Source organism: Somniosus microcephalus, chromosome 12, assembly GCF_052327205.1.
Source record: "Somniosus microcephalus isolate GS21.2 chromosome 12, FLI_Smic_1.0, whole genome shotgun sequence".
NCBI lineage: Eukaryota > Metazoa > Chordata > Chondrichthyes > Squaliformes > Somniosidae > Somniosus > Somniosus microcephalus.
In genome coordinates, this window is record NC_140998.1 from 221,299,232 (window position 1) to 221,314,125 (window position 14,894).

The 14,894-nt window shown below is 49.1% G+C and overlaps 1 protein-coding gene across 1 annotated transcript in view; it reads right to left on the reverse strand.

The window, feature by feature from the left end:
• Positions 1-205: 205 nt before the first annotated feature.
• fbl (fibrillarin rRNA 2'-O-methyltransferase) overlaps positions 206-14,894 on the reverse strand; it is a 33,096-nt gene continuing 18,407 nt past the window's right edge. The window contains 7 exon segments of the mRNA XM_086002480.1: positions 206-371; positions 4,435-4,495; positions 4,498-4,555; positions 4,557-4,580; positions 8,950-9,062; positions 12,260-12,392; positions 13,191-13,361. Coding sequence (XP_085858606.1) covers positions 206-371; positions 4,435-4,495; positions 4,498-4,555; positions 4,557-4,580; positions 8,950-9,062; positions 12,260-12,392; positions 13,191-13,361 — 726 coding nt within the window.

Genomic DNA, 14,894 nt, shown 5'->3' on the forward strand with positions numbered 1-14,894 from the left:
TGTGTCCAACCTATATTGCAACTTGACCGGACCAGACAGTGCTCAATAGGGACAGCATAGAGGAAGCTTTACTCTGTATCTAAGAAAGAGGACCTCTTGTTCATGCACCATACTGGAAGCAGACACAGCTCAGCAGTTTGCCCGCTTACCTCAAGTGTTTGCACGATGCACCATCATGAAGAGTTTTCCCACCTCCGTTGTGTCGCTACAGGCAAGTCCGTCTAGCAGAAGCCAGGGACTTCTTGATGGTGGGGAGCATTCGTCCTCGGGCACACCCCAGCAGCACCTCACCGGCCTCTTCTAGCAACACGCCGGCAACAGAAACACGGTCGAATCTTCTCTCGCTGTAGTATCCCAACACCGTGGACGAGCTTTCAGAAGAATTGATCTCTTCCGTTAAAAGATAGAAGAGACACTGTTGGCGTGCTCGAGCAGCATAGCCTGTAGTTCGTGAAGATCGCGCCATACTCTCAATAAGCCAGGCTGCAAACGAGAGAATCAGCACCACTTGGCTGAACAACACTGTTGGGGTGGGTACAAGGTTAATCTGCAGCTGTCGGATTCCAGGGATCAGAAGTGGCAAGGAGAGAGAGAAAGAAATCCAATAACCCGTGGCTCCTGCCTCTATAAAACCCTGGAATATTGAACCAGATCGTGGTCTTTGTACCTGGTTTCTGAAACCACCCTCCCCAACGCCTCAGTTAGTAAATATACTGCCTGGTGTGGTGGCAAGATAGACGAGGAAGGCCCTGCCTTAGTGTTGGTTCAGCAGGCCTCACACCCCTGGAGTAGAGAGAGAGAAGACAAGCCCAAGAATTAGCCCCCATTCCAGCTCTTGATCAATGTCCAGCGACCCCCACACTCCCCCCCCCCCCCCCCCCCGCCCCCATTGGAAAGTACGGCGATAATCCCATTATTCAAAAGAAGCCAACACAAGCCAGAAGAGCAAACTGGGGGTGTGGGGACAATACAAAACCCCTCCCTATTGAGAACCAGTTTGTCTAAAAGTTCAATCACCATAGAACATCCCACCCTCAGAGTGGGGGTGGTGGGCAATTTATCCAAGGAAAAGACTCCAATTCCAAGCTCGGAGGATAACGTGCAGTGCAGTCACACCGTTAATCCCACTCCTCTTTCCTTCCCCCTCCCCCCAAACCTACCAATTCTAAGACAGAGAACCCCCCCCAGAACAGAACAGAACACTGCATCTCCATGTTTGTTAGTTTGGGTTTTTTAATATAGAAATACATTGCAACTCAGGTACACAACGTTATATCCTGGGCTAACAGCTCCAGTCAGGCTCACCCACAAAACCTTTCACACGGGGGCAAAAATGAATAAAGGAGCTCGTGGGATGTTGCCCAGGACAGGTCTACGGACCAGTGTGCTTGTAAATGGTTTCTGTTTCACAAGTCGGGTCCGCGTACCTCTACACACGGATAACCGGTGCCCAATCTTCAGGACCATGCACGAAACACACAACAGGCTCCATGACAAAGGACACAACTTATTCTCTGGAGTTTAGAAGAATGAGGTGATCCTCATTCAAAACATATATAAAATTCTCAAGAGGGCTTGACAGGGTAGATGCTGAGAGGCGGTTATCCTCCCCCCCCCCTGCCCCTGGCTGGAGAGTCTAGAACTAGGGGTCACAGTCTCAGGATAAGGGGTCGGCCATTTAGGACTCAGCTGAGGAGGAATTTCTTCACTTGGAGGGTTATGAATCTGTGGGATTCTCTACCCCAGAGGGCTGTGGATGCTCAGGTCGTTGAGCGTAGGCTGTGGATGCTCAGGTCGTTGAGCGTATTCAAGACTGAGGAGCGATAGATTTTTGGGCTCTCAGGGATTCGAGGGATATGGGGGATCAGGCAGGAAAGTGGAGTTGAGGTCGAAGATCAGTCAAGATCTTACTGAATGGCGGAGCAGGCTCGAGGGGCCATATGGCCTACTCCTAATTCTTGAAGATTAAAACTTTTGCTCCACTTGAGATCCCGTAACTCGACCCCGAATCCTGCCCCCTCCCAAAAAGGATCGATTTAAAGATAAAACTCCCCATGAACCTACAGGCCTTTCCACATCCTAAAACCCTCTCCCCACTCCCCTCCAATTCCAGAAACCCCCAACAGTCAGGAATATATTACAAACAGCAAGAGTTCGAGAACGCGATAGCATTGGACAGTGGTGGGAGGGACCTTTGAAAACTGGTCTACGCTGAGAAAGATAACATGTGTCCATGTATATAAAAAAAAAGTCAGCGAATTGTTCAGAGTTCCACACTTAGCAAGGTCCCAGTCAGAAGCGTTTTGGACAAGTCGAGTCTCAGACTGCAGCGCGCTGGCGGAAGATTTTTGTTGCTGTCTTCAGGATCCGATCTTGGGTTAAAACTTCTTTGGCTTAGATGGTGCCCTGTAAGAGAAGGGTCAAGCGTCACAAACAACACTACCCGAATCACAAGAACACCAGAACTAGGAGAAGGCCATTCCGCCGCTCGAGCCTGCACAGTCAGTCAGTCATTCATTATCACGGCTGATCTTCGACCTCAACTCCACCTTCCCGCCCGATCCCCATAGTGTCCAAAAATCTCTCGATCTCATTCTTGAATATACTCAACGACTGAGCATCCACAGCCCTCTGGGGTAAACATAGAAGATAGGAGTAGGCCATTCGGCCCCTCGAGCCTGCTCCGCCATTCAATGAGATCATGGCTGATCATCCAAATTCAGTACCCTGTCCCTGCCTTCTCCCCATATCCCTTGATCCCTTTAGCCTTCAGAAATATATCTAACTCTTTCTTGAATATATTTAATGAACTGGCCTCAACTGCCTTCTGTGGTAGAGAATTCCACAGGTTCACCACTCTCTGGGTGAAGAAATTCCTCCTCATCTGTCCTAAATGGCTTACCCCTTATCCTTAGACTGTGACCCCTGGTTCTAGACACTCCAGCCAGGGGAAACATCCTCTCAAGCCCTCCAAGAATTTTATACGTTTCAATGAGATCACCTCATTTCTACTAAACTCGAGTGTATAGGCCCATTCTGCACAATCTCTCCTCATAGGACAACCCCCTGATCCCAGGGATTAAATTGTGAACCTTCGTTGTACCCCTTCTAAAGGCAAGTATATCCTTCCTTAGGTAAAGAGACCAAAACTGGATACAGTACTCTCAGGTGTGGTTTCACTAGAGCCCTCTACAATTGCAGCAAGTCTTTACTGTTAAGCTCCAACCCCTTTACCAAAACAACGGGGGGGGGGGGGGGGGCACCTATCACCATGTCCCCACTGGTGAACCCATGTTCAGGACGTAGAATGACAGCACAGGAGGAGGCCATTCAGCCACTTTGGTAGAGCTATCCAATTAATCCCAGTCACCACCCCCACCCCCTCTTTCCCCATAGCCATGTAAACTATTTATACAATTCTTTCAAACATTGAGCAGAGGACACTCGCTATCCAAGTGAGTCCGTCAACAACACTCTCCAGCACCTGGTACGGGCAGTCGACCATTCAGACGGTGCACTTCAACACATTGGTGAAGCCACCAAATAGATGGGGGCAACAGCAGTCAACCTCGCCGCAGGGCTGTGTTTTTTTTCTGGAGGTGGAAGATTCAGTGGGTCTCCCATCTCCATTAGGAACAGGAAGAGGCCATTCAGCCCCTCGAGCCTGTTCCGCCATGCAATTACAGCACGGCTGAGCTGTACGTGATCTGCACGAGTCTCCGCGACAAAGTCCACACCCAATACACGAGCCACACCTTTACCCGGGGGGGGGGGGGGGGGGGGAAAGAGGGAGGACAGTCCACGCCCTAGTTGGAACCCACTCAAAATTGTAGCCCACTGTTTGAGGAGCATCCTCTCAACCCATCAATTCTGAAGAAAAAAAAACTTTCATTCCTACAGCACCTTTCACAACCCCAGGACGTCCCAAGCACTTCACGGCCAACAAAGTACTTTTGAAGCATAGTTGCTGTTGTGATATAGGGAACGCAACCCAATCCTGTTCAAGAAATACAGGAAACGCTTTATCCGCACCGACGTGATGCCGGTTTATCAAAAAGTCCGGATTACAGAGGTATAGTTAAAAGGTACAAGAGCTCCCTACACAGCAACAAATCCAGGCTTCCCTGTTGCTCAGCAACAAGTGCAGGAACCCCGGCCACAGACCAAGGGTCCCTGTTGCTTAGCAACAAGTGTAGGAACCCCGATTACACGGCCACAGATCCAGGAACAGCCACTAATATGAAGTAAAACTTACCTGAACCTACTCCTGAATTTTGCCGGTTAGCAGAGATTTCCAGTTATTTAGGTACCGGTAAAGCGAGAGTTTCATGCACTCGACCCCCAAAAACCCCCGAGAGGATGTTCCCCATCAGTTCGAGTCAGCGCTCTTCTCCCCACGAGACGGGAGTAATCCAGCGACGCGCACACACACACCTGTATATTCCCACCACGACAGCGTGGTCTCGCTCGTAGGGCTCCAACGTTAACTGCTCCTGGGTTTCATATTCTCTTGCTGGAGCTTCTTCACCTCTGCTGCAAACACCGCCTCAGGGGCCCGCAGTGGAGTCGATACAGTTAGCCTGCAGGGATAAACGCACACAGTTACTACCACCAGGCAAAATGCACTATCCCGGGCTTCCGAGACACACGGCTGGTTGCTATCGGTGGGAGCAGGTTCATAGAAAAATCGGAGCAGGAGTAAGCCAATCGGCCCCTCGAGCCTGCTCCGCCATTCAATATGATCATGGCTGATCATCCAAATTCAGTACCCTGTTCCCGCCTTCTCTCCATATCCCTTGATCCCTTTAGCCTTAAGAAATATATCCAACTCTTTCTTGAATATATTTAATGAATTGGCCTCAACTGCCTTCTGTGGCAGAGAATTCCACAGGTTCACCTCTCTGGGTGAAGAAATTCCTCCTCATGTCTGTCCTAAATGGCTTACCCCTTATCTTTAGACTGTGACCCTGTTCTGGACTCCCCGACCATCGGGAAAATCCTTCCTGCATCTAGTCCTGTTAGAATTTTATAAGTTTCAATGAGATCCCCTCTCATTCTTCTAAACTCCAGCGAGTACAAGCCCAATCTCTCCTCATATGTCATTCCTGCTATCCCAGGTACCAGCCTGGTGAATCTTCGCTGCACTCCTTCCATGGCAAGAACATCCTTCCTCAGATAAGGCGACCAAAACTGCACACAATACTCCAGGTGTGGTCGCACCAAGGCCCTGTACAACTGCAGCAAGACATCCTCGTTCCTGTACTCAAACCTCTCGCTACGAAGGCCAACATACCATTTGCCTTCTTAACCGCCTGCTGCACCTGCATGCTTACCTTCAGCGACTGGTGCACAAGGACACCCAGGTCTCATTGCACTTCCCCTTCTCCCAATCTATTGCCGTTCAGATAATAATCTGCCTTCCTGTTTGACACCAAAGTGGATAACCTCGCATTTATCCATATTATATTGCATCTGCCATGCTTCTGCCCAATCACCCAACCTGTCCAAATCATCCTGGAGTTTCTCAGCATCCTCCTCACAGCACACACGCCCACCCAGCTTTGTGTCGTCTGCAAACTTGGAGATATTACATCTAGTTCCCTCGTCCAGATCATTAATATATATTGTGAATAGCTGAGGTCCAAGGACCGATCCCTGCGGTACCCCACTAGTCACTGCCTGCCACTTGGAACAAACGGCTTTTTCCAACTCTTTGCTTTCTGTCCGCCAACCAGTTCTCTATCCAAGTCAATACCTTGCCCCCAATCCCATGTGCCTAATTTTACACGCTAATCTCTTATGCGGGACCTATCGAAAGCCTTTTGAAAATCCAAATACACCACATCCACTGCTTCTCCCTTATCTATTTCACCAGTTACATCCTCAAAAAATTCTAGTAGATTAGTCAAGCACGATTTACCTTTTGTAAATCCATGTTGACTTTGTCTGATCCGGTCACTTTTTTCCAAGTGCTCTGCTATTACATCCTTTATAATGGATTCTAGCATTTTCCCCCACTACCGATGTCAGGCTTACCGGTCTATAATTCCCCGTTTTCTCTCTACCACCTTTTTTGAATAGTGGGGTAACATTAGCTACCCTCCAATCCATGGGTACCGTTCCAGAGTCTATAGAGTTCTGGAAGATGACCAGCAATGCATCTACTATTTCTAGGGCCACTTCCTTAAGTACCCTGGATGTAGATTATCAGGCCCTGGGATTTATCGGCCTTCAGTCCCATCATTTTCCTAACACCATTTCCCTACAAATACTGATTTCTTTCAGTTCCACCCTTTCATCAGGCCCTATGTTCCCCAGCATCTCCAGGAAGTTATTTGTGTCCTCCTTTGTGAAGACAGAACCAAAGTATGTATTTAATTGGTCCGCCATTTCTTTGTTCCCCATTATAAATTCCCCTGATTCTGACTGCAAGGGACCTACGATAGCAAAATACTGCAGATGCTGGAAATCCGAAATAACAGAAAATGCTGGAAAAACTCAGCAGGGTCAGGCAACATCCGTGGAGAGAAATTTGAGTTGACGTTTCTTTAGGGTCGAAACCCTTTTTCAAAACTGGAAAGAAAAGGAAATAGATCGAAGGCAGGGCTGCGATCGAACAAAAGTAGTAAGAGACAATAAAGGTATTCAAAACCAGACGAGATGGTAATAGGTCGGTGGAGACAAAAGCAGCTGAGATTAGGTGTGAAGTGTACTGGCAGGTAAGAGACAGCTGCCATGTGGGAGAGAGAAACAAAAAGGGGGGGGGGGGCAGGGGAAGACCCAAAACAAAGGGGTGGAAAAAAAGTAAAAGTAATAGGGGCCGAGGTTATGATCTGAAATTGTTGAACTCGACATTGAGTCCAGAAGGCTGCAAAGTGCCTAATCGGATCAATCTTTTTCTCTTCACATATCTATAAAAGCTTTGAGTCAGTTTTTATGTTCCCTGCAAGCTTACTCTCATACTCTATTTTCCCCCTCTTAATTAATCCCCTTGTCCTCCTTTGTTGGATCCTAAACTGCTCCCAATCCTCAGGTTTGCTGCTTTTTTCTTTCTGGCCAATTTATATGTCCTCTCCTTGGATCTTATGCTATCCCTAATTTCCCTTGTTAGCCACGGTTGAGTCACTTTTTTGTTTTATTTTTATGCCAAACTGGGAGTAAGACATCCTTGCTCCTGTACTCAAATCCTCTTGCAATGAAGGCCAACATATCATTTGCCTTCCTAACTGCTTGCTGCACCTGCATGTTTGCTTTCAGTGACTGGTGTACAAGGGCACCCAGGTCCCTTTGTACATCAGCAGCTCATCAAACGCCATCCCCGGCTATGCCACCCAAAGCTGTGCTTAAACATGGCACCCAGCCGCACTGCAGTCCCTTGTCAGAGGCGGATAACCAGTTGTCAAAGCCTCAAAAGTCCCAGAGAGCGGGACACCAGGGACCCAGGTTGGAAAGAGACGACGGGCAAAAGATGACGTCAAGTTGTGGGGCAATCGGAAGAGCGAGGGAGTCGCAGAGTTCCACTGTTGTACCATCCCAGGAGAGACCGAGAGACCTGGGTGTCCTTGTGCACCAGTCGCTGAAGGTAAGCATGCAGGTGCAGCAGGCGGTTAAGGCGGCAAATGGTATGTTGGCCTTCGTAGAGAGAGGGTTTGAGTACAGGAGCAAGGATGTCTTGCTACAGTTGTACAGGGCCTTGGTGAGACCGCACCTTGAGTATTGTGTGCAGTTTTGGTCACCTTATCGGAGGAAGGATGTTCTTGCCATGGAGGGAGTGCAGCGAAGATTCACCAGACTGATACCTGGGATGACACAAATGACGTATGAGGAGAGATTGGGTCGATTGGGCTTATATTCGCTAGAGTTTAGAAGAATGAGGGGAGATCTCATTGAAACTTATAAAATTCTAACAGGACTAGATGCAGGAAGGCTGTTCCTGATGGTCAGGGAGTCCAGAACCAGGGGTCACAGTCTAAGGATAAGGGGTAAGCCTTTTAGGACAGAATGAGGAGGAATTTCTTCACCAGAGAGTGGTGAACCTGTGCATTCTCTACCACAGAAGGCAGTTGAGGCCAATTCATTGAATATATTCAAGAAGGAGTTGGATATATTTCTTAAGGCTAAAGGGATATGGGGAGAAAGCAGGGACAGGGTACTGAATTTGGATGATCAGCCATGATCTCATTAAATGGCAGAGCAGGCTCGAGGGGCCGAATGGCCTACTCCTGCTCCTATCTTCTATGTGACTGGTGTACAAGGACACCCAGGTCCCTTTGTACATCAGCAGCTCATCAGATGCCATCCCCGACTACGCCACCCAAAGCCGTGCCACATTAAACATGGCACCCAGCCGCGTTGCAGTCCCTTGTCAAAGCCTCAAAAGTCCCAGAGGGCGGGACACCAGGGCCCCAGGTTGGAAAGATACGGGCAAAAGAGGACGTCAAGTTGTGGGACAATCAGAAGAGCGAGGGAGTCGCAGAGTTCCACTGTTGTACCATCCCAGGAGAGACCGAGTTAGAGTCGGACACAGTGCAATGGGTCTTGATCTCAATGCATGAACAGCGAGCAGGATGGGGCATTGCTGTTGCAAAACTTGCAGCAAATGTGTTTAGGATACTCTATTCAAAAATCTACATTGTTCTCTATAAATTCACAAGAGCAAACACGGTCATGAGACTGAATGGGAATAACCAGATCCAATCAATTCTAACCGCCGCCCCCCCCCCGTCATTTATTCGTGTGTGACTCTACCCACCCATTTAATCTTCTCCCAGAGAGACAAAGACAGACTGACCCACCTAATGAAACAGAATTTGTGAATGGATGGTCTAACGTGGACCATCAGTTGGATTCGGGAAGGGCTGCGCGCGCTGGGAAACATGACTCTCTCCCTCCCCTCCCCCCGATACACCTTCTGCGCAGTATACGCGGTATCGTGCGCCGCGGACTCACCTTTATGGAGATGACAAAGTGGCCGCCCACTTTGAGAAAATGATGTGCGTTCAGCGCCACGATCCTGCCCTGGTCTGGCTGGGCCACATCCGCGAAGATTACATCCACCATTCCTAGGGATAGAGTGGAAGATGATCAATACAAGGGAGCAGCTTATTATCTGAACAGCAATAGATTGGGAGAAGGGGAAGTGCAACGAGACCTGGATGTCCTTGTGCACCAGTCGCTGAAGGTAAGCATGCAGGTGCAGCAGGCAGTTAAGAAGGCAAATGGTATGTTGGCCTTCGTAGCGAGAGGGTTAGAGTACAGGAACAAGGATGTCTTGCTGCAGTTGTACAGGGCCTTGGTGAGGCCACACCTCGAGTATTGTGTGCAGTTTTGGTCGCCTTATCGGAGGAAGGATGTTCTTGCCATGGAGGGAGTGCAGCGAAGATTCAGCAGACTGATACCTGGGATGGCAGGAATGACATACGAGGAGAGTTTGGGCTTACAATCGCTGGAGTTTAGAAGAGAGGGGATCTCATTGAAACCAACAGGACTAGACAGACTAGATGCAGGAAGGATGTTCCCGATGGCGGGGAGTCCAGAACCAGGGGTCACAGTCTAAGGATAAGGGGTAAGCCATTTAGGACAGAGATGAGGAGGAATTTCTTCACCCAGAGAGTGGTGAACCTGTGGAATTCTCTACCACAGAAGGCAGTTGAGGCCAATTCATTAAATATATTCAAGAAGGAGTTGGATATATTTCTTAAGGCTAAAGGGATCAAGGGGTATGGGGAGAAGGCAGGGACAGGGTACTGAACTTGGATGATCAGCCATGATCTCATTGAATGGCGGAGCAGGCTCGAGGGGCCGAATGGCCTACTCCTATCTTCTATGTTTCTATGTAGAAGTCACGCTGCAGCTAGACAAAGCCCTGGTTAGACCACACCTGGAGCACTGGGAGCAGTTCTGGGCACCACACCCGAGGAAGGATATACTGGCCTTGGAGGGAGAGCAGCGTAGGTTTACTAGAATCACACCCGGACTCCGAGGGTTAAATTACAAGGAGCGATTACACAAACTAGGGTTTTACTCCCTGGAATTTAGAACATTAAGGGGTGATCTGATCAAAGTTTAAGATATTAAGGGGAACGGATAGGGTAGAGAGAGAAACTATTTCCGCTGGTTGGGGAGTCTGAGAATAGGGTACACAATCTAAAAATTAAAGCCAGGCCTTTCAGGAGTGAAGTTAGGAAACACTTCTGCACACAAAGGGCGTTAGAAGTTTGGAACTCTCTTCCACAAACGGCAATTGATGCTCGGGTCAATTGTTCATTTTAAATCGGAGAGCGATAGATTTTTGTTAACCAAAAGGTATTGAGGGATACAGGGCAGGTGGATGGAGTTAGGAGGTTGCAGATCAGCCACGATCTCGCTGAATGGCAGAACAGGCTCAAGGAGCTGAATGGCCTCCCCCTGTTCCTACGCACCAAGCCTTGGGGGGGGGGGGGGGGGGGGGGGTGGAGAAACGGACTTCCCACAGCCCCCTCTCGCAAACAGCCCACCAGGTCCCGGTCCACATTAGGAAAGGTGGCCCCAGCAGGAGCTGCTCACCTGTACCCGAGCAGGATAGGGGCAGCGCCAGGGCAAAGTCTGCCCACTTGCCTCCTAGAAGTTGGGCCCCCCCCTAAAATACCGACAGCAAGTCCGCCAATTTGGTCCTCACTAGGACTCGCATTGAACGTACAGCACAGAACCAGGCCATTCGGCCCCAGAGGTCCACATGAGGCTCCTCCCACCCCATCACTATATCCTTCTATTCCTTTCTCCCTCGTGTGTTTATCCAGCTTCCCCTTAAATGTATCTCTGCTCTTCGCCTCGACCACTCCCTGTGGTAGCGAGTTCCCCATTCTCACCACTCTCTGGGGAAAGAAGTTTCTCCTGAATTCCCTATTGGATTTATTAGTGACTCTCTTATATTGATGGCCCCTAGTTCTGGTCTCCCCCACAAGTGGAAACACCTTCTCTACGTCTACCCTATCGAAACTCTTCATAATCTTAAAGCCCTCGATCAGGTCACCCCTCAGCCTTCTCTTTTCCAGAGAAAGGAGCCCCAACCTGTTCAGTCTTTCCTGATCGGTACAAATCTCAGTTCTGGGATCATCCTTGTAAATCTTTTTTGCACCTTCTCCAGGGACTATCATATTTATAATAGTGAACAGAACTGTGAACAGTGCTCCAAGTGTGGTCTAACCAAGGTATATGGAGACCAGAACTGTGCACAGTGCTCCAAGTGTGGTCTAATCCAGGTATATAGAGACCAGAACTGTGCACAGTGCTCCAAGTGTGGTCTAACCAAGGTATATAGAGACCAGAACTGTGCACAGTGCTCCAAGAGTGGTCTAACCAAGGTATATGGAGACCAGAACTGTGCACAGTGCTCCAAGTGTGTTCTAACCAAGGTATACGGAGACCAGAACTGTGCACAGTGCTCCAAGTGTGGTCTAACCAAGGTATACGGAGACCAGAACTGTGCACAGTGCTCCAAGTGTGGTCTAACCAAGGTATACGGAGACCAGAACTGTGCACAGTGCTCCAAGTGTGGTCTAACCAAGGTATATGGAGACCAGAACTGTGCACAGTGCTCCAAGTGTGGTCTAACCAGGGTATATGGAGACCAGAACTGTGCACAGTGCTCCAAGTGTGGTCTAACCAAGGTATATGGAGACCAGAACTGTGCACAGTGCTCCAAGTGTGGTCTAATCCAGGTATACAGAGACCAGAACTGTGCACAATGCTGCAAGTTGTTCTAACCAGGGTATATGGAGACCAGAACTGTGCACAGTGCTCCAAGTGTGGTCTAACCAAGGTATATGGAGACCAGAACTGTGCACAGTGCTCCAAGTGTGGTCTAATCCAGGTATACAGAGACCAGAACTGTGCACAATGCTGCAAGTTGTTCTAACCAAGGTATATGGAGACCAGAACTGTGCACAGTGCTCCAAGCATGGTCTAACCAAGGTATATGGAGACCAGAACTGTGCACAGTGCTCCAAGTGTGGTCTAACCAAGGTATATGGAGACCAGAACTGTGCACAGTGCTCCAAGTGTGGTCTAACCAAGGTATATGTGGCAGCGAGTTCCCCATTCTCACCACTCTCTGGGTAAAGAAGTTTCTCCTGAATTGGATTTATTAGTGAGTATTAGTTCTGGTGTTGCCCACAAGTGGAAAGGTCTTCTCTATCAAAACCCTTTCATAATTTTGAAGGCATCTATCAGGTCACTAGCACCCCCTGCCCTGCATTACCAACCCCCCCCCCCCGCTTACCCAGGAGCATGCGGTATTTGTGAGGGTGTCTGGCGTCCTCAATGATGGGGATGATGTTCGTTCGCTTTTTCGCCACGTTGAGGAGATCGCGGCCGGAGCGGTGAGAGAACTCCACCGCGTAAACCAAACCGTCCTGTCGAAGCAGAGAGCAAGAGATTAGAGTCATAATGGCACAGGAGGAGGCCATTCGGCCCATCGTGTCGTGTCTCTGTAGAACAATCCACACAGTCCCATTCCCCCGCTCTATCCCCGTAGCCTTGTGAGTTTATTTCCCTCAAGTGCCTATCCAGTCTCCCCTTGAAAACATTGTGTCTCCGCTTCCACCACTTCCGTCGGCAGTGAGTTCCAGGTCCTCACCACTCGCTGCGTAAAAAAGTTTTCCCTCTCATCCCTCCCTGTATCTCTTGCCCAAAACATTAAATCTGTGTCCCCCCTAGTCCTTGTACCATCAACTAGTGGGAACAGCCTTTCCCCGTCTAGCCTATCCAAACCCGTCATAATCTTGTACACCTCGATCAAATCACCCCTCAACCTCCTTTGCTCTAATGAAAACAAATCCAGCTTCTCCAACCTGTCCTTGTAGTGAAGATCCCCCAATCCCTGGAACCATTCTGGTAAATCTCCTCTGCACCCTCTCAAGGGCCTTCACATCCTTCCTAAAGTGTGGTGACCAGAACTGGACACAAGACTCCAGTTGTGGCCTAACCAGCGCTTTATAAAGGTTCAGCATAACTTCTATACTTTTGTACTCAATACCTCTATTTATGAAGCCCAAGATCTCATGTGCTTTGCTAACCACTCAATATATCCTGCCACCTTCATTGACCCTAAAACACCCCGAAATCCCCAATCAGACCCCAAAAATCCCCAACCAGACCCCAAAACCCACCCCCCCCCCCCCCCCCGGGTGTTGAATCTCCTGCCCACTCACAGGTCCCACGATGTCAGACACATGAGATACGGTGGTGCCCGAGGCCGCCCCCAAGTACAGCACTTTGGCTCCCGGTTTGATGTGGATCTGGTCGATGCCTCCGAGGATCGCGGCCGCGAGTTTCGACCGGAAAGGGTTCCACGTTCTGTACTCGACCTTGGTCTCCGCCTCCTGCAGAATAAAAAAAAACCCACACCGTCAGCTCCACAGGCAAACCCGGCCGACCTGAAAATGCCACCACCTTAATTCTCCTTCTCCCTCCCGCCCCACACACACTGTTCCAACGCAATGTAAGATTAGGATCACAGGTCACACACACACACACACATTACCCAAAGGGTCTTCGGAGTTGTAAGGCTTTTTATTAAAGAGCTACAGTTTTAAAGCATAAATCAGATATTACATATGGTTTAAGCTAATGATAGATATACAACCCGTGACAGTAGAGAGCAATCTATGTCTCCTGAAGCAGAATGCCACGACTGGACGGACAGGGAGGCAGTACAGTGGTCTTGGATTGGGTGGATTCCTGCAGTTATAGAGTCATACAGCACAGAAAGAGGCTCTTCGGCCCATCGTGTCCGCGCCGGCCATCAAGCCCTGCCTATTCTCATCCCATTTTCCAGCACTTGGTCCGTAGCCTTGTATGCTATGGCGTTTCAAGTGCTCCTCAATGCTTCTTGAATGTTGTGAGGGTTCCTGCCTCTACCACCCTTTCAGGCAGTGAGTTCCAGACTCCAACCACCCTCTGGGTGAAAAAGTTTTTCCTCAAATCCCCTCTAAACCTCCTGCCCCTTACCTTGAAACTATGCCCCCTTGTTATTGACCCCTCTACTAAGGGGAAAAGTTCCTTTCTATCTACCCTATCTATGCCCCTCATAATTTTGTACACCTCAATCAGGTCCCCCCCCCCCTCAGCCTTCTCTACTCCAAGGAAAACAACCCCAGCCAGTCCAGTCTCTCTTCATAGCTGAAGTGCTCCAGCCCAGGTAACATCCTGGTGAATCGCCTCTGCACCCTCTCCAATGCAATCACATCCCTCCTATAGTGTGGCGATCAGAACTGCACACAGTATTCCAGCTGTGGCCTAACTAGCGTTTTGTACAGCTCCATCATAACCGCCCTGCTCTTATAGTCTATGCCTCGGCTAATGAAGGCAAGTATCCCATATGCCTTTTTAAACCAGTCACTTCCGCTGCGTCATCCCTCGAGCTGTTGGAGGCATTAGGCCGTCAGCCACCTCAGAGGCTAAACTTGATCAAGGCGTTAGGCTTCCCCGAGGTGGCTACAGCCTTCGCCCCCTAACTGCCTGATTTCCTCTCTCGGTGGTCTATATTTATAGTTATTTCGGTGGGCTGGTGGATACCTGTTGTCAATCATTCATACTCCATCCTATCGTCCAATTACAAGGGAGACGCTACGTATGACAGCCCCTCCCAGCCCCATGAGGTCATTTTCCTCATCTCTTCTTAAAAAAGGTCTTGTTGCCCTCTTTGTAGACAGCTTGTTTATCCTACAGCTCCTTGCTACATCCCATATCAGGCCTAGTTATGTCCACTCAAAGGCCTGTTTTTTTGTGTTCAGACCTTGTAATTCAACTCTGTACAGCTATTTCTCCTGACCTGACTGGAATCTTTGTGTGTCATCAACTTAGGCAAGCTGCTGATCTAGGGAACCCGTAACAAACTATTATTTCTTTCAACC